The sequence below is a fragment of the Ranitomeya imitator genome, chromosome 2, assembly GCF_032444005.1.
Source record: "Ranitomeya imitator isolate aRanImi1 chromosome 2, aRanImi1.pri, whole genome shotgun sequence".
NCBI lineage: Eukaryota > Metazoa > Chordata > Amphibia > Anura > Dendrobatidae > Ranitomeya > Ranitomeya imitator.
The window spans coordinates 45,792,421-45,810,802 of record NC_091283.1 but is presented as its reverse complement, the minus strand read 5'-3'; the positions used below and the strand labels follow the sequence as shown (position 1 = coordinate 45,810,802).

The 18,382-nt window shown below is 50.3% G+C and overlaps 1 protein-coding gene across 1 annotated transcript in view; it reads right to left on the bottom strand.

Moving 5' to 3' along the window:
• Positions 1-451: 451 nt before the first annotated feature.
• EXOSC5 (exosome component 5) overlaps positions 452-18,382 on the bottom strand; it is a 31,784-nt gene continuing 13,853 nt past the window's right edge. The window contains exons 3-6 of the mRNA XM_069746621.1: positions 17,087-17,208; positions 13,394-13,534; positions 12,014-12,103; positions 452-680 (exon numbers count right to left, since the gene is read on the bottom strand). Of these exons, the coding sequence (XP_069602722.1) occupies positions 588-680; positions 12,014-12,103; positions 13,394-13,534; positions 17,087-17,208 (446 nt within the window). The 3' untranslated portion in view covers positions 452-587. The remainder of the gene's footprint in view (positions 681-12,013; positions 12,104-13,393; positions 13,535-17,086; positions 17,209-18,382) is intronic.

The following is an 18,382-nucleotide window of genomic DNA, read 5'->3' as shown; positions in this document are numbered from 1 at the left end:
GCAACTCAGACACCACTTGATCCGTAATACCAGACACAACCTGTGGACAGAAGGGGCGCTGTTCTGTTCCTAGAAGAAGGCAGCCATGTTTTTCCTATTGTTTACAACCCCTTTCACATCCTACCATGACTAATTTATATGGAATTTCCACTTTTAATAGTAGGGCTTGTTCAGATATAGCGCATTTGATGCTTCCCCCCTCCCCCCACGTAAAAAAAAAGGAATAAAAATGAATGAAATTTCTAAAATCGCATGCCTAAGTTGTGTGTTTTTTGTTTGTAACCTGCGGTACCTTTTTGGCCTAAAGCAGAGTTGTTGTTTTTTTAATCTATTGCATTTTTGGGGGGAACGGGTGAGGATGGGGTAAAGAGACAATGGTATGGAAAAATCTGCACTGAATGTGTTAAAACGCATGAAAAAAAAAAAAAAAAAAAGAGTGAAACAGACGTGATTTTTTTTTCCAAAGCTTTGCTTATTTTATTAGGAAAAACGCTGCAAAAAATGTTATAGGAGAAAAAAAAATAAATAAAAAAATTCAGTCCGATGAGGTGTCGTCATTCCTCGCCACGGTGCACTGGTCGCCCCCGCTAGGATTTGGAGTATCGCCTCCTGGCAGAGTCCCGGTAGAAGTGGAAGATTTTTTGGGCTGAGAGCTGGGCGGCTGCGATACATTGCTGGAGCTGGGGAGAGAAGAGACAGCGCCACATTATTAAACCCCCCGGCTCCCCGCGCCCACCGCCTCCTCCCGTCCTCTACCCGCTCACTTTATGAACTGCCACGGGGAGACGCAGCTATTTGTTCAATTTTAATGATTCTCTTAACATCATTTTATTAAATTGTCTCTCACTCCGGCTGCCTGGAAGGAGGGGGACGGAAATAAGGAGAGAGAAAACAGAGGGGGAAACTAAAACACACCGACAGCAGAAGACAAGGCAACATGACTGTCCTTCCCTCCTCAGGGCGACGCTGACAGACGGAGAACGATACATGGGGTCAGGAGATGAAAGACAACGTTCTGCTCCTGCTGAAGGGTAACATAAGTGATAGACGAGACATGGATATCCTCCCACTATAAGGTAACATACGGCAGATATGAAACATGGCTACCCTCCTACTATAGGGTAACATAAGTGATAGACAAGACATGGCTACCCTCCTACTATAGGGTAACATAAGGGGCATATGAGACATAGCTACCCTCCTACTATAGGGTAACATAAGGGGCATATGAGAAATGGTTACCCTCCTACTATAGGGTAACATAAGGGGCATATGAGACATGGCTATCCTCCTACTATAGGGTAATATAAGGCAGATATGAAACATGGCTATCCTCCTACTATAGGGGTATATGAGACATGGCTATCCTCCTACTACAGAGTAACATAGGGGTATATGGGACATGGCTATCCTCCTACTATAGGGTATCACAAAGGGTATATGAGACATGGCTATCCTATTATAGGGTAACATAAGGCAGATATGAAACATGGCTATCCTCTTTCTATAGGGTAACATAAGGCAGATATGAAACATGGCTATCCTTCTACTATAGGGTATCATTAAGGGTATATAAGACATGGCTATCCTCCCACTATAGGGTAACATAGGGGTATATGAGACATGGCTATCCTCCTACTACAGGGTAACATAAGGGGTATACGAAAGATACATGTCCTCTTTCTACAGGGTGACAAAAGGGGCATATAGGACATGGTTATCCCCCTACTATAGGGTAGCATAAGGGGTATAAGAGACATGGCTACTTTCCCACTATAGGGTAACATAAGGGGTATGTGAGACATGGATATCCTCCCACTATAGGGTAACATACGACATATATGAAATATGGATATCCTCCCACTATAGAGTAAGATAAGGGGTATAAGAAACATGGCTATCCTCCTACTATAGGGTAACATAAGTGATATGAGACATGGCTATCTTCCAACTATATGGTAACATAAGGGGTATGTGAGACATGGATATCCTCCCACTATAGGGCAACATACGAAAGACATGAAATATGTATATCCTCCCACTAAAGAGTAACATAAGGGGTATAAGAAACATGGCTATCCTCCTACTATAGGGTAACATAAGGGGTATATGAGACATAAATATCATCCCACTATACGGTAACATACGGCAGAAGATACATGGATATCCTCTTTCTACAGGGTAACACAAGGGGCTTATGGGACATAGATATCCTCCAACTATAGGGTAACATAAGGGGCATATGGGACATGGATATCCTCTCACTATAGGGTAACAAAGCATATCTGACAAGGATATCCTCCCACTATAGAGTAATATAGACAGATGTGAGATGTGGATATCCTCCCACTATTGGGTAACATAAGGGGTACATGAGACACGGCTATCCTCTCAGTATAGGGTAACATAAGTGATAGATGAGACATGGCTATCCTCCCACTATAGGCTAACAAAAGGGGCATATGGGACATGGATATCCTACTATGGGGTAATGTAAGATATGACAAGGATATCCTCCCACCATAGTGTAATATAGGCAGATGCGAGACGTGGATACCCTCCTACTATAGGGTATTATAAGAAGATGTAGGAATTTTATATCCTCCCATTATAGGGTAATATATGAAGATGTGGGATGTTTATATCCTTCTTCTATAGGGTAATATAGGCAGATCTGGGACAGGGATATCCTCCCACTATAGGGTAATATAGGCAGATGTGGATATCCTCCTTCTATAGGGTAATATAGGCAGATGTGGTACATGGATATCCTCCTTCTATGGGGTAATATAGGCAGATGTGGGACGTGGATATCCTCCCACTATAGGGTAATATAGGCAGATGTGGGATGTGGATATCCTCCTTCTATAGGGTAATATAGGCAGATGTCAGATGTGGGACGTACATATCTATCCTCCTATTGGCAGATGTGGGACGTGGATATCCTCCTCCTATAGGGTAATATAGGCAGATGTGGGACATGGATATCCTTCCACTATAGGGTAATATAGGCAAATGTAGGATGTGGATATCCTTCCACTATAGGGTAATATAGGCAGATGTGGGATCTGGATATCCTCCCCCTATAGGGTAATATAGGCAGATGTGGGACGTGGATATCCTCCTATTATAGGGTAATATAGGCAGATGTGGGATGTGGATATCCTCCTCCCGCTATAGGGTAATAGAGACAGGTGTGGGACGTGGATATCCTCCCACTATAGGGTAATATAGGCAGATATGGGACGTGGATATCCTCCTCCCACTATAGGGTAATATACGCAGAAATGGGACGTGGATATCCTCCTACTAAAGGGCAATATAGGCAGATGTGGGACATGGATATCCTCCCACTATAGGGTAATATAGGCAGATATGGGACGTGGATATCCTCCCACTATAGGGTAATATAGGCAGATGTGGGACGTGGATGTCCTCCTATTATAGGGTAATATAGGCAGATGTGGGACGTGGATATCCTCCTCCCGCTATAGGGTAATATAGGCAGATGTGGGACGTGGATATCCTCCTCCTGTAGGGTAATATAGGCAGATGTGGGACGTGGATATCCTCCCACTATAGGGTAATATAGGCAGATGTGGGACGTGGATATCCTCCTCCTGTAGGGTAATATAGGCAGATGTGGGACATGGATATCCTCCCACGATAGGGTAATATAGGCAGATGTGGGACGTGGATATCCTCCTCCTGTAGGGTAATATAGGCAGATGTGGGACGTGGATATCCTCCTCCTGTAGGGTAATATAGGCAGATGTGGAACGTGGATATCCTCCTCCTGTAGGGTAATATAGGCAGATGTGGGACGTGGATATCCTCCCACTATAGGGTAATATAGGCAGATGTGGGACATGGATATTCTCCTCCCACTATAGGGTAATATACGCAGATATGGGACGTGGATATCCTCCTACTATAGGGTAATATAGGCAGATGTTGGACGTGGATATCCTCCTCCCACTTAGGGTGATATAGGCAGGAGTGGGACATGGATATCCTCCTACTATAGGGTAATATAGGCAGGTGTGGGACGTGGATATCCTCCCACTATAGGGTAATATAGGCAGGTGTGGGACATGGATATCCTCATTTTATGGGGTAACATACGGCAGATATGAGGCATCACTGCAGGGTGACATTGACTGCCGGGCGCTATGGGACATGGACTCGGCACCGCCACAGGCAGGAATCCGCCAGTAACATCAGTATTCACCAGAGACGTGCGATCAGACAAGATACGAGATCCTCTCCAGCTGGGACTGAGATTTGTACAGAGATGGAAAAAAAAGAGTCAGAAATAATGGCGCTGCGTTCTCCACCACCTGGGATCCTAATATCTGCAGAGTGTAATCTTCTCGATATTTGGCACCGTCTCAGCTGAGAACCCACAAGGACAGGACGGAGCAGCAGAGCCAGACGTGCGGTGTGTGGACGTGGGGTAGTAGAGAGGTGCGCGACAGCACGGAGGAGGCGACATGTCGCCAAACACTGGGGTGGAGGATGACGGTAATGCAGGATGTCTGTACGGTCGGCACAGGTAGAACTATTATAGTGCATTTGATTTTTAACATTGTTCCTCTGTTGTTCCTCCTGGAAATATATTAATAAACAAATGGACATTATCACTCACCCCAGTCTGTGGGGCATGGCCCCTAAAGAGACTGACAATCCCCAATCAGCACAGGCAGTGCGACACTGAGGCCCAGCTTTCCTCGTACCTCACTCAAGTATAACCAGCAGCCAAGGCCGGGGGCAGCCGGCCATATCCCTGCCTCACTGCGCAGACACCTCGTCACATTAGGGAGAAGTGGAGCATTTGGTCAATTACATGCTGGGAAGAGCTGGCAGGAAACTGCACGGTCTGCAGAGCTGTGTGCTGCCTGGAAATGACGAATGTGATAAAATGGGCAGTCAATTACCAAGAGATGATTCTGATGATCCACCGGCCACCTAGAGGGGACGACTGCCGGCAGGCGAGGGGAGCAATCTCTAATTACTGCAGTGCAGAGGAGTATGGAATAAACACAAGAGAGGAGGAAGCGGGAACTAAACCAGCATCCACCACAACGCTCCAATACAGCAGTCCTAGAGGTGTGCGAGGCCCCCAGACTCCAATCCCAGAGGTGTGCCAGACCCCAAGACACCAATCCTAGAGGTGCGCGAGGCCCCAAGACACCAATCCTAGAGGTGCGCGAGGCCCCAAGACACCAATCCTAGAGGTGCGCGAGGCCCCAAGACACCAATCCTAGAGGTGCGCCAGACCCCAAGACACCAATCCTAGAGGTGTGTGATGCCCCACGACACCAATCCTAGAGGTGTGCCAGACCCCAATCCTAGAGGTGTGCGATGCACAAAGACACCAATCCTAGAGGTGTGCAAGGCTCCAATACAGCAGTCCCAGAGGTGTGCGAGGCCCCCAGACACCAATCCCAGAGGTGTGCGAGGCCCCCAGACACCAATCCCAGAGGTGTGCGAGGCCCCCAGACACCAATCCCAGAGGTGTGCGAGGCCCCCAGACACCAATCCCAGAGGTGTGCGAGGCCCCCAGACACCAATCCCAGAGGTGTGCGAGGCCCCCAGACACCAATCCCAGAGGTGTGCGAGGCCCCCAGACACCAATCCCAGAGGTGTGCGAGGCCCCCAGACACCAATCCCAGAGGTGTGCGAGGCCCCCAGACACCAATCCCAGAGGTGTGCGAGGCCCCCAGACACCAATCCCAGAGGTGTGCGAGGCCCCCAGACACCAATCCCAGAGGTGTGCGAGGCCCCCAGACACCAATCCCAGAGGTGTGCGAGGCCCCCAGACACCAATCCCAGAGGTGTGCGAGGCCCCCAGACACCAATCCCAGAGGTGTGCGAGGCCCCCAGACACCAATCCCAGAGGTGTGCGAGGCCCCCAGACACCAATCCCAGAGGTGTGCGAGGCCCCCAGACACCAATCCCAGAGGTGTGCGAGGCCCCCAGACACCAATCCCAGAGGTGTGCGAGGCCCCCAGACACCAATCCCAGAGGTGTGCGAGGCCCCCAGACACCAATCCCAGAGGTGTGCGAGGCCCCCAGACACCAATCCCAGAGGTGTGCGAGGCCCCCAGACACCAATCCCAGAGGTGTGCGAGGCCCCCAGACACCAATCCCAGAGGTGTGCGAGGCCCCCAGACACCAATCCCAGAGGTGTGCGAGGCCCCCAGACACCAATCCCAGAGGTGTGCGAGGCCCCCAGACACCAATCCCAGAGGTGTGCGAGGCCCCCAGACACCAATCCCAGAGGTGTGCGAGGCCCCCAGACACCAATCCCAGAGGTGTGCGAGGCCCCCAGACACCAATCCCAGAGGTGTGCGAGGCCCCCAGACACCAATCCCAGAGGTGTGCGAGGCCCCCAGACACCAATCCCAGAGGTGTGCGAGGCCCCCAGACACCAATCCCAGAGGTGTGCGAGGCCCCCAGACACCAATCCCAGAGGTGTGCGAGGCCCCCAGACACCAATCCCAGAGGTGTGCGAGGCCCCCAGACACCAATCCCAGAGGTGTGCGAGGCCCCAAGACACCAATCCTAGAGGTGTGCGAGGCCCCAAGACACCAATCCCAGAGGTGTGCGAGGCCCCCAGACACCAATCCTAGAGGTGTGCGAGGCCCCAAGACACCAATCCTAGAGGTGTGCGATGCCCCAAGACACCAATTCTAGAGGTGTGCCAGACCCCAATCCTAGAGGTGTGCGAGGCCCCAAGACACCAATCCTAGAGGTGTGCCAGGCACCAATCCCAGAGGTGTGCGAGGCCCCAAGACACCAATCCCAGAGGTGTGAGAGGCCCCCAGACACCAATCCTAGAGGTGTGCGAGGCCCCAAGACACCAATCCTAGAGGTGTGCCAGGCACCAATCCCAGAGGTGTGCGAGGCCCCAAGACACCAATCCCAGAGGTGTGAGAGGCCCCCAGACACCAATCCTAGAGGTGTGCCAGACCCCAATCCTAGAGGTGTGCGATGCCCAAAGACACCAATTCTAGAGGTGTGCCAGACCCCAATCCTAGAGGTGTGCGAGGCCCCAAGACACCAATCCTAGAGGTGTGCCAGGCACCAATCCCAGAGGTGTGCGAGGCCCCCAGACACCAATCCCAGAGGTGTGCAAGGCCCAAAGACACCAATCCCAGAGGTGTGCAAGTCCCCAAGACACCAATCCTAGAGGTGTGCGAGACCCCAAGACACCAATCCTAGAGGTGTGCGAGTCACTGATATTTTTCCTTCAGTGTCTTAATACATCAGTCCTAGAGGTAGTCAATTCCTTAACAAGTCCTAGAGAATCTACTTTTGTGTGTCACTCCTGAGCGTGTCCGGCATTCATACACCAGTTCTGGGGGTCTGCTTCTCTATTCACACGTATACAATGTAGAGGAATGTTACCGGCTGCCATAATCGAGAAGACGGAGCACAAGTCCCAGAGGTTTCTAAACCTCTGCTATATCACATCAGTCCTAGAGGTGTAGAAGCCTCTGCGCTCCAGTCTTAGCGCTCCGCGAGTCTCTGCTCTCAGAGCGGTCACAGAGGTGCAGGTCTCATACATTATTCCTGGAGGCACAGGAGTCTCGGTCTCATACATTATTCCTGGAGGCACAGGAGTCTCTGTTCAGTCTTAAGGATGTTGGTATTTCTCGTCTGCACTAATTAGGCTACGTTCACACTAGCGTTGCGCCGCCCTGCGTCGGCGACGCAACGCGCGACGCACGGAAAAACGCGCGCAAACGCGCGCGTTTTGCGACGCGTGCGTCGTTTTTTGACGAAATCGGACGCAAGAAAAATGCAACTTGTAGCGTTTTCTTGCGTCCGACGCTAGCGTCTAAAACGACGCACGTGTCGGAAAACGCGTGCAAAAAGACGCACGCGTCCCCTATGTTAAACATAGGGGCGCGTCGCCGCCGCAACAGCGACGCTAATGTGAACGTAGCCTTAGATCGTAAACTTCTCCTGATGTCCAGTCCTAGAGGTGTCGTCATTTCCCAGCATAAACCAGGGGCCCTTGCGGCTTCCAGACTGCCGCCTCTGTTGATTGGTCACCGACAGCCGTATTTTCAGTGCTCTGTGGAGCGCGGCAGACGGCATTACTGTGCAGACACTGAGCCTGCCAGACCGCCATCAGTCACTGGCCTGGAGGCTGCCCAGGACTGTCCAGAAATATTGATATTAGCATTATGCAGCATCTCGGGTCTCCGAGAAGCGTGCAGGGCTGCAGACACCAGCACAATGCTGCAATGTCCTGAGCGGGCGCCAAGCTGTAATAACACTTACTATATAACAGTCCACCAGCGGCTGCTGATGATGACCTCGGGCCTGGTGGTCTATGTGGAGGTCTCATACACTAAACTTACCCACAGGAGAGATGATAAGTGTATGATTACTGGGGCTCCAGCTGCTGAAAACCTCCACTGGACAAAGTCTCCTGTGTAACGGGTTACTGAGCATGTGCGACCACCACTCATATAGACAGTGAATAGAGTGGTGGTCGCACACGCTCAGTAAAGCTTCAGTGACCTTTGGAACCACTTTTTGGAAGACCAACTTCTGGAACTGCCACCAATCATTTGTCATCTATCCTATCCATAAATGATATGCATGTTACTTACTGGACAACCCTTTAACCCCTTAACACTCCATGGCGGACATTTCCATCATGGAGCAGAGCCCACTCCGTACAGGGCAATTTCAATTAACCCCTTCCCCTCCTGTGACGCAGCGTATGTGTCATGAAATTCGGTGCCAATCCGACCTGTGACGCATATGTTGGCAACAGAATGATCGCGTTCCTACAGGTCGGGTGAAATGGTTAACCGAAATTTCACCCGACCCGCATGAACAGGAGCGCAGGCTTTATCACCCCCACCCCTTCCCCCAGTGGCTACAATCGCTCTGATTGGCTGTTGAAAGTGAAACTTTCAATCAGAGCAATCGTAATATTTCACTAATGAAACTTGGTGAAATATTACAATCCAGCCATGGCAGATGCTGCGATATCATCGGCCACGGCTGGAGACCGCGCTCTGCCCCACCACCACCGACTGACGGTGGCGGCAGTTTGCAGGTCTTTCCTCCCCTCCATCCTGTCTTCCGCTGCCCTCCTCTCCACTCCATCCTGTCCTCAGCTCCCCCCGCACCTCCCGAGTCCCAGTGTCACGCCCGGCGTCCATCGGTCTTATCCAATGGGCACCGCCATCTTCCAAAATGGAGGGCGCATGTGCATTGCGACCGCCAAATCCGGCAGCCGGCAGATTCGTTCATTGACTCGAGGTACATTTTGATCACTGTGATAGACCCTATCAAAGTGATCAAAATAAAAATAATAGTAAATAACCCCCCCCCCCCTTTATTACTCCCATAGGTAGGGAAAATAATGAAATGTTTCCACTAGGGTTAGGGTTAGAATTGGGGTTAGAATTAGACTAAGTGCACACGGTGCGGATTCGCAGCAGTTTTCCATCAGGTGTACAGTACCATGAAAACCTATGGAAAACCAAACCCGCTGTGCACATGGTGCGGAAAATACCGCGCGGAAACACTGCGTTGTATTTTCCACAGCATGTCAATTGTTTGTGCGGATTCTGTAGCGCTTTACACCTGCTCCTCAATCGGAATCCGCAGGTGTAAAACTGCAGGTGGAATCCGCACAAAAAACGCTGGAAATCCACGGTAAATCAGCAGGTAAAACGCAGTACGTTTTACCTAAGAAATTTTTCAAAAACTGTGCGGAAGTTAGGGTTAGGGTTGGAATTAGTGTTAGGTTTGGGATTGGGGTTGGGATTAGGGGTGTGTTGGGGTTAGGGTTATGGTTAGGGTTGGGATTAGGTTTAGGGGTGTGATTTGGGTTATGGTTAGGGGTGTGTTGGGGTTAGTGTTGGAGTTAGAATTGAGGGGTTTCTACTGTTTAGGCACATCAGGGGGTCTCCAAACGCAACATGGCGCCACCATTGATTCCAGCCAATCTTGCTTTCAAAAAGTCAAATGGTGCTCCCTCCCTTCCGAGCCCCCAAACAGTGGTCCCCCCCCCCCCCCCCACATATGGGGTATCAGCGTACTCAGGAAAAATTGCACAACCCCCATTTTGAGGTCTAATTTCTCCTGTTATCCTTGGGAAAATAAAAAATTGGGGACTAAAAAATGATTTTTGTGGGGAAAAAAATGATTTTTTATTTTCACGGCTCTGCGTTTTGTGAAGCACTTGGGGGTTCAAAGTGCTCACCACACATCTAGATAAGTTCCTTGGGGGGTCTAGTTTCCAAAATGGGATCACTTGTGGGGGGTTTCTACTGTTGAGGCACACAGGGGCTCTGCAAACACAACGTGACGCCCGCAGACCATTCCATCAAAGTCTGCATTTCAAAACGTCACTACTTCCCTTCCGAGCCCTCACGTGTGCCCAAATAGTGGTTTACCCCAACATATGGGGCATCAGCGTACTCGGGACAAACTGGACAACAACTTTTGGGGTCCAATTTCTCCTGTTACCCTTGTGAAAATAAAAAAATTGCGTTCTAAAAAATAATTTTTGAAGAAAGAAAAATGATTTTTTATTTTCAAGGCTCTGCGTTATAAACTTCTGTGAAGCACTTGGGGGTTCAAAGTGCTCATCACACATCTAGATAAGTTCCCACATATGAGGTATCAGCGTACTCAGGAGAAATTGCCAAACAAATTTTAGGATCCATTTTATCCTGTCGCCCATGTGAAAATGAAAAAATTGAGACAAAGAAAATTTTTGTGAAAAAAAGTACTTTTTCATTTTTACAGATCAATTTGTCATGCACCTGGGGGTTTAAAGTGCTCACTATGCATCTAGATAAGTTCCTTGGGGGGTCTAGTTTTTAAAATGTGGTCACTTGTTGGGGAGCGCCAATTTTTAGGCACACGGGGGCTCTCCAAACGTGACATGGTGTCCGCTAACGATTGGAGCTAATTTTTCATTCAAAAAGTCAAATGGCGCTCCTTCCCTTCCGAGGCTTGCCGTGCGCCCAAACAGTGGTTTACCCCCACATATGAGGTATCAGCGTACTCAAGACAAATTGGACAACAACTTTCGGGGTCCAGTTTCTCCTTTTACTCTTGAGAAGATAAAAAATTGTTGCTAAAAGATCATTTTTGTGACTAAAAAGTGAAATGTTCATTTTTTACTTCCATGTTGCTTCTGCTGCTGTGAAGTACCTGAAGGGTTAATAAACTTCTTGAATGTGGTTTTGAGCACCTTGAGGGGTGCAGTTTTTAGAATGGTGTCACTTTTGGTATTTTCAGCCATATAGATCCCTCAAACTGACTTCAAATGTGAGGTGGTCCCTAAAAAAATGGTTTTGTAAATTTTGTTGTAAAAATGTATATAACTTCCTAGCAAAAAAAAAAATGTGTTTCCAAAATTGTGCTGATGTATAGTAGACATGTGGGAAATGCTATTTATTAACTATTTTGTGTCCCATAACTCTCTGGTTTAACAGAATAAAAATTCAAAATTTGAAAATTGCGAAATTTTCAAAATTTTCGCCAAATTTCCGATTTTTTTTCACAAATAAACGCAAAAATTATCGACCTACATTTACCACTAGCATGAAGCCCAATATGTCACAAAAAAAAAATTTAAAAATCACTAGGATCCGTTGAAGCGTTCCTGAGTTATTACCTCATAAAGGGACACTGGTCAGAATTGCAAAAAATGGCCAGGTCATTAAGGTCAAAATAGGCTGGGTCATGAAGGGGTTAAACTTGGAATTTTTTCCCCCACTTTTCTGCAAATTTCGTGGAAAATGAATGGTTAATCCAAAACCACAACTCATCCTGCCCCCCCCCCAAAAAAAAAAACCAAAAAAAACCCCAAAATCCTTATAGGCCAACGTGGACGGAAAAAGATAAAAAGGAGAGGAATAATATAGGCGCCAGCCGGGATACATCAGGGTGGTCTTATACTGGGGGGAGAGGTGGGATACATTAGAGCAATTGGCGGCTGTGTGGACTGTATACCGACACTTACCTCTGCGGGGGAGTAAACGCCTCTCGTGGAAACGGTTAATATTTTCTTTTCCGTGCTCTCAATGGCAAACGTCAAGACGGCGCGGCTCTCCTGGTAACAAAGCAAGATGGCGTCAATCTCTTGACAATTTTTCGACTGGATTTTAGGCTGGGAAGACGAGTGAACCAATCGGAGCAGAGGGTCCCCCATTGATACCTTTTTTTTTTTTTTGACCATGGCGATCAAATGATTAAATGCACTTAGAGAAGATGCTCGGCTATCATTAGAACCCACTTCCATAGTTCAGGTCTCGAAATGACCTTCACAAGGGCAGGAGAGGCAGTACGAAACTGGAAGTTGGCAGGGGAGGCAGTACGAAACTGGCAGTGGGCAGGGGAGGCAGTATGAAACTGGCTGTGGGCAGGGGAGGCAGTACGAAACTGGCAGTGGGCAGGGGAGGCAGTACGAAACTGGCAGTGGGCAGGGGAGGCAGTACGAAACTGGCTGTGGGCAGGGGAGGCAGTACAAAATTGGCAGTGGGCAGGGGAGGCAGTACAAAACTGGCAGTGGGCAGGGGAGGCAGTACGAAACTGGCAGTGGGCAGGGGAGGCAGTACGAAACTGGCGGTGGGCAGGGGAGGCAGTACGAAACAGGCTATGGGCAGGGGAGGCAGTACGAAACTGGCGGTGGGCAGGGGAGGCAGTACAAAACTGGTGGTGGGCAGGGGAGGCAGTACAAAACTGGCAGTGGGTGGGGGAGGAAGTACGAAACTGGCGGTGGGCAGGGGAGGCATTATAAAACTGGCGGTGGGCAGGGGAGGCCGTACGAAACAGGCTATGGGCAGGGGAGGCAGTACGAAACTGGCGGTGGGCAGGGGAGGCAGTACAAAACTGGCAGTGGGCAGGGGAGGCAGTACAAAACTGGCGGTGGGCAGGGGAGGCAGTACGAAACTGGCGGTGGGCAGGGGAGGCAGTACGAAACTGGCGGTGGGCAGGGGAGGCAGTACGAAACTGGCGGTGGGCAGGGGAGGCAGTACAAAACTGGTGGTGGGCAGGGGAGGCAGTACAAAACTGGCAGTGGGTGGGGGAGGAAGTACGAAACTGGCGGTGGGCAGGGGAGGCATTATAAAACTGGCGGTGGGCAGGGGAGGCCGTACGAAACAGGCTATGGGCAGGGGAGGCAGTACGAAACTGGCGGTGGGCAGGGGAGGCAGTACAAAACTGGTGGTGGGCAGGGGAGGCAGTACAAAACTGGCAGTGGGTGGGGGAGGAAGTACGAAACTGGCGGTGGGCAGGGGAGGCATTATAAAACTGGCGGTGGGCAGGGGAGGCAGTACGAAACTGGCGGTGGGCAGGGAAGGCAGTATGAAACTTGCGGTGGGTGCTTTCCCCCAATACTGACCTTTTGCTCTTTAGCAGTGGGATCAATGGTTAATTGTCCATCATCGTCCAGAGCACAGGTGACCCCGCAGAACGTAGCGCGCATCGGGAGTCCGGCGTCCATCATACCCATACAGGCCGCGTTCAGGAGGCAGGCGAGTAACTGGGAGGAGTTAAGGCCTCCAACAATAAAACTTCTGCAGATTAAAAAAGTATTTTTCTTCTCGTGCCAGTCAAGTAATACCAGTAGGAAATGATCTACGTGCAGCCGAGCCTGGGCTGATCCTTGTAAAATCAGCTCCATTCACTTCAAGGGAGTAGAGTTGCAATACCAGATACTCCCCACAGGGGGTAGACCTGGGCAAACAGCTGAGTGGGCTGTGCTCCACCACTTCCATGAGGAGCCCCCCTGGTGTGACCGCTACTTGAACACAGACATTCCCCATTTCCTCCATCTAACGGGGGCTAGCCCACCCATAATAACAGACCCTCTAACGGGGGCTAGCCCACCCATAATAAGAGACCCTCTAACGGGGGCTAGCCCACCCATAATAACAGGACAGGTGATAAACACATGAATTGGGGGCTGCTGGGGACCCCTACTGATTACTGTGCCCCAGTGTGAATGCAGCGATACTGCAGATACGGTAGGTGGTCACATATGCACTACTCCTGCATTCATACAGGGGGCGACACAAAGCTCCCGTTATTAGGATTGGTGGGAAAGCCCCCACTAATCATATACTATCTGTTATTGGTGAGATAACCCCTTTTAAAAAAAAGGGACAAGCCCACCTTAAGACTTTTATAGCACCGCCATAAAATATGCCACAAATATCAGAAAGTTGGGGGGTCCCAAAACCTTCTGTTTACCATAGTAGTGAATGGAGAGACCCTCACATATGAAGACACCTCGGCATTCATTTTTGGCCAGGACAGGAAGTAGCTGCCTGACCACCGACAGTCACCGGCCCCAGAAGGCCCTTTCCTATCCGCACTGCCCTCAACCTCCTGCCCCCGCGTCTGTAGTGTAGTGCGAATAAAGTTTTCTTACAAACGTGAAAAGTAAGGGATGCTGGGAGATGTAGTCCAATGATATCGGTGACAGAGGAAGTAGCTAACTTCTCCTCCGACTCAGGTTTCACTATAGAAAAAAAATGCAGGAAAGGAAAAGCTCCGATTACACTGACGCCGAGCAGCGAAACGTCAGCCATCATTGATGATGAGGAGGAGCCGCCACAAGAATCAGCCGCCACAAGAATCAGCCGCCAGATCCTATTTTATGCCCCTTTCCCCAGCAGCGCAGACGTCCTCCATTCAGGACATGACATCTTAATTCCATTGCTACCTGTACAGCTTTAATTACCCTGCTAATTTCTGACAAATTAAAGGGGAGGTGGAGTCGACATTTACGGCCTCAGTTCTGCATTACATCTCCGAGTGCAACGTGTTCTCAGGAGACGGTGAAAACTCAACCAAAGATCCAGAATGTTCCAAAAGGACAAAATTAAAATACCAACTTAAAAGGGGTATTCCCATCGCCAAGATCCTGTCCCAATATCTAGTAGGTGTAATAAAAATATTAGCAAATAGCGCCAACTAGAAATGTAGTATAGTTCTTCTGATTAGCTATGTCGCATTCCCCACGTACAGGGCATTGCAGTAGCTTAGGTATCCATGGTTACAACCAAAAGCAACTAGCTAACTGTCACTATATGAGTGGGCATAACCATGGATACCTAAGAAGCTACTGCAATGCCCTGAACATGGGGTAAGCGACATAGTGAATCAGAAGAACTATACTCCATTTCTGATTATAGGCATTTGCTATTATTACTACGTCTACTACATATTGGGATATGATCCTGGAGATGGGAACACCCCGTTAAAGGGGTTTTGGAACCCAAAAGGGAGAGGGAAATGCTGATCATGAGAATGAAGGGCTGCTGCGTCCCTCTTTTCCTTGCCACCTGATGTACTGGGGAAATAGTGAGCTCCTATTAAAGTCAATGGGACTGGCTGCCTTTCCTGAGTGACTCGGAGAGCTAAGGGAAAACTTACATGGGGCTGCAGGGTTGTCAGGGTGCCCCGCTGATCGTATCCTGTCACAAAATCACAGAAAGCACCATTAGATCAAATGGAGGAGAACTGGAGGTTTAGTAGGGGAGTGGAGCCCCCCATACACATGGGGAAGAGTGTGGAGCCCCCCATACACATGGGGAAGAGTCGGGGAGCCCCCTTACACATGGGGAAGAGTCAGGAGGCCCCTATACACATGAGGAAGAGTCGGGAGGCCCCCATACACACGAGGAAGAGTCAGGAGGCCCCCCATACACATGGGGAAGAGTCTGGAGGCCCCTATACACACGAGGAAGAGTCAGGAGGCCCCCCATACACACGGGGAAGAGTCAGGAGGCCCCCCCATACACATGGGGAAGAGTCTGGAGGCCCCTATACACACGAGGAAGAGTCAGGAGGCCCCCATACACACGAGGAAGAGTCAGGAGGCCCCCCCATACACATGGGGAAGAGTCTGGAGGCCCCTATACACACGAGGAAGAGTCAGGAGGCCCCCCATACACACGGGGAAGAGTCAGGAGGCCCCCCCATACACATGGGGAAGAGTCTGGAGGCCCCTATACACACGAGGAAGAGTCAGGAGGCCCCCATACACACGAGGAAGAGTCAGGAGGCCCCCCATACACATGGGGAAGAGTCTGGAGGCCCCTATACACACGAGGAAGAGTCAGGAGGCCCCCCATACACACGAGGAAGAGTCGGGAGACCCCTTACACATGGGGAAGAGTCAGGAGGCCCCCCATACACATGAGGAAGAGTCTGGAGGCCCCCCATACACACAAGGAAGAGTCAGAAGGCCCCCCATACACACGAGGAAGAGTCTGGAGGCCCCTATACACATGGGGAAGAGTCTGGAGGCCCCCCATACACACGGGGAAGAGTCAGGAGGCCCCCCATACACATGGGAAAGAGTCAGGAGGCCCCCATACACACAGGGAAGAGTCGGGAGGCCCCCCATACACACAGGGAAGAGTCAGGAGGCCCCCCCATACACACAGGGAAGAGTCAGGAGGCCCCCATACACACAGGGAAGAGTCTGGATGCCCCCCATACACACAGGGAAGAGTCGGGAAGCCCCCCATACACACAGGGAAGAGTCAGGAGGCCCCCATACTAACAGGGAAGAGTCGGAACACCCCTATACACAGACTGTCAGCCAATTCCACCATTGTAGGTGGGTTTGGCTGACATTTGTCTTATGTGTATGGGGGGCTGATAAGACCTCTGAAGGAGGCACGCTAGAGAGGATGCCATCTGCAGATGGTCTGTGCCCCCCTAACATATCGCCCCGCACACCTCCACGCTTGTAAGCAAATTATGACATTTCCCATAGAGGGGATTACGTGGCTAATCAGCGCCACAATGATGGGGAGTGAAGGACACAGGTGACATTTCCTGCTGTACGTCTCTAATCTCGCTGATCTGCCGCTTTTCAGGCCGAGCCGACTGCGACATAAGATCCAACGTCTGCGCACAATGGCCGGCATCTATCAATGGGAGATAGAGCAAGAAAGCGGGAAGACAGGAAGAATCCGTGTACACATGGAGGGGCCGCCGTCAGTCAGGGACAGAGCGTGAAGAACGTGTGCCCCCCAGTGGACAGTCAGGGGTATTACACTGTGCAATAGAAGGATACTGAGCCCCCGTCATTGATGACCTGAAGGACGATGGTGATCGACGTCCGAGGGTGCAAAGTGCCCAGGATCATGGCCTCGCACGTCTCCCGAACCAACTGCTCGTGGGTTTTCTCTTGTATGGCTGGTAAGGAGAAAGCAGAAACAAGGAGGAGGTGATGTGACGATAAACGAGGTTTAATATCAGACATTTATTGCCCATGTCTAACAGCCGAGGGTCTCGCCCCAGGGGCCCTCTCTGGAGGACTGGTCGCCCGCGCGCACCGCTCTCCACTGACTTCCAAGAATAGTCATGTGATGATCAGCGGTTCTCAAGACTCCCATAGAAGTGATTGGATATGATATAAATGTCTGAATATCTAGTGATACGACTGCTTTTGCCCACATTCTTTGGCATTCTCTGATCGGCCGCTGTGTAGAAGTGTAAGTTCCTCAGATGAACCTTTACTTCCAGTGCCTGATGTTACAGTGTGGAGTCCCTGCGCCACCAGCAACATACAGCTCACACCCTGACGTCGTGTCTGCCATTTTGCTCATTCCTAAACTTAAGGTCGTGCAGGTTTACGTCTTAAGATTTCCTTATAGCAGTCAGAAAACTGATTTTATTTCTAAACCGTAGCTTCCTTCAGCCACCACAAGGGGGAGCTCAAGGGGTTGCCTCATGCATTATTAAGGACATAAGCTGCTAAGCTCCCCCTAGTGGTGGACAGAATTTTATAAATTTAAAAGGGACTTTGTCACCCCCCAAAATTTTTATTTACACAGTCCTATGCGGGACTTTGCCACAATAACTGTAGAACAGTGGCGTGACCAAGGGCTTTGTGAACCGGTCCACCCCCTCAATCAGTGACAGATGTCACTTGCCCAGAGCGAGAGCTGCCGGAGTGGAGTTTCCGAGCCCAGGGAGTGCGTACACAGACAGTGTGTGCAGCGGGCGACCACTGAAGACCGGAGAGGGTGAGCGTGCGTGTGCGGACATTGTGTGCACCTGTATGCTGCGCTTGTGCAGACTCGGGGATCCAAATTAAGCAGCACATGTGAGCGCTGTCAATCAAGCTGATAGGAGGCGCGCGGCATGAGGATGGAGGGGGTGGATCGGTGCTATGGGCGCTTGATTGGGGGGTGCAGGGTATCGGACCCCCACTGATCTGATATTAATGACCAATATATAAAAGCAGTGAAGCCTCGTGTATTAGGGTTAGTCAGGAGGTAGTCGGTCATACATATAACAATCCTGCCTCAGTTCGTGGGGTGCACTGACTTATCCAATGGCTACAGGGGCGTTTGGTCTTAGCCAC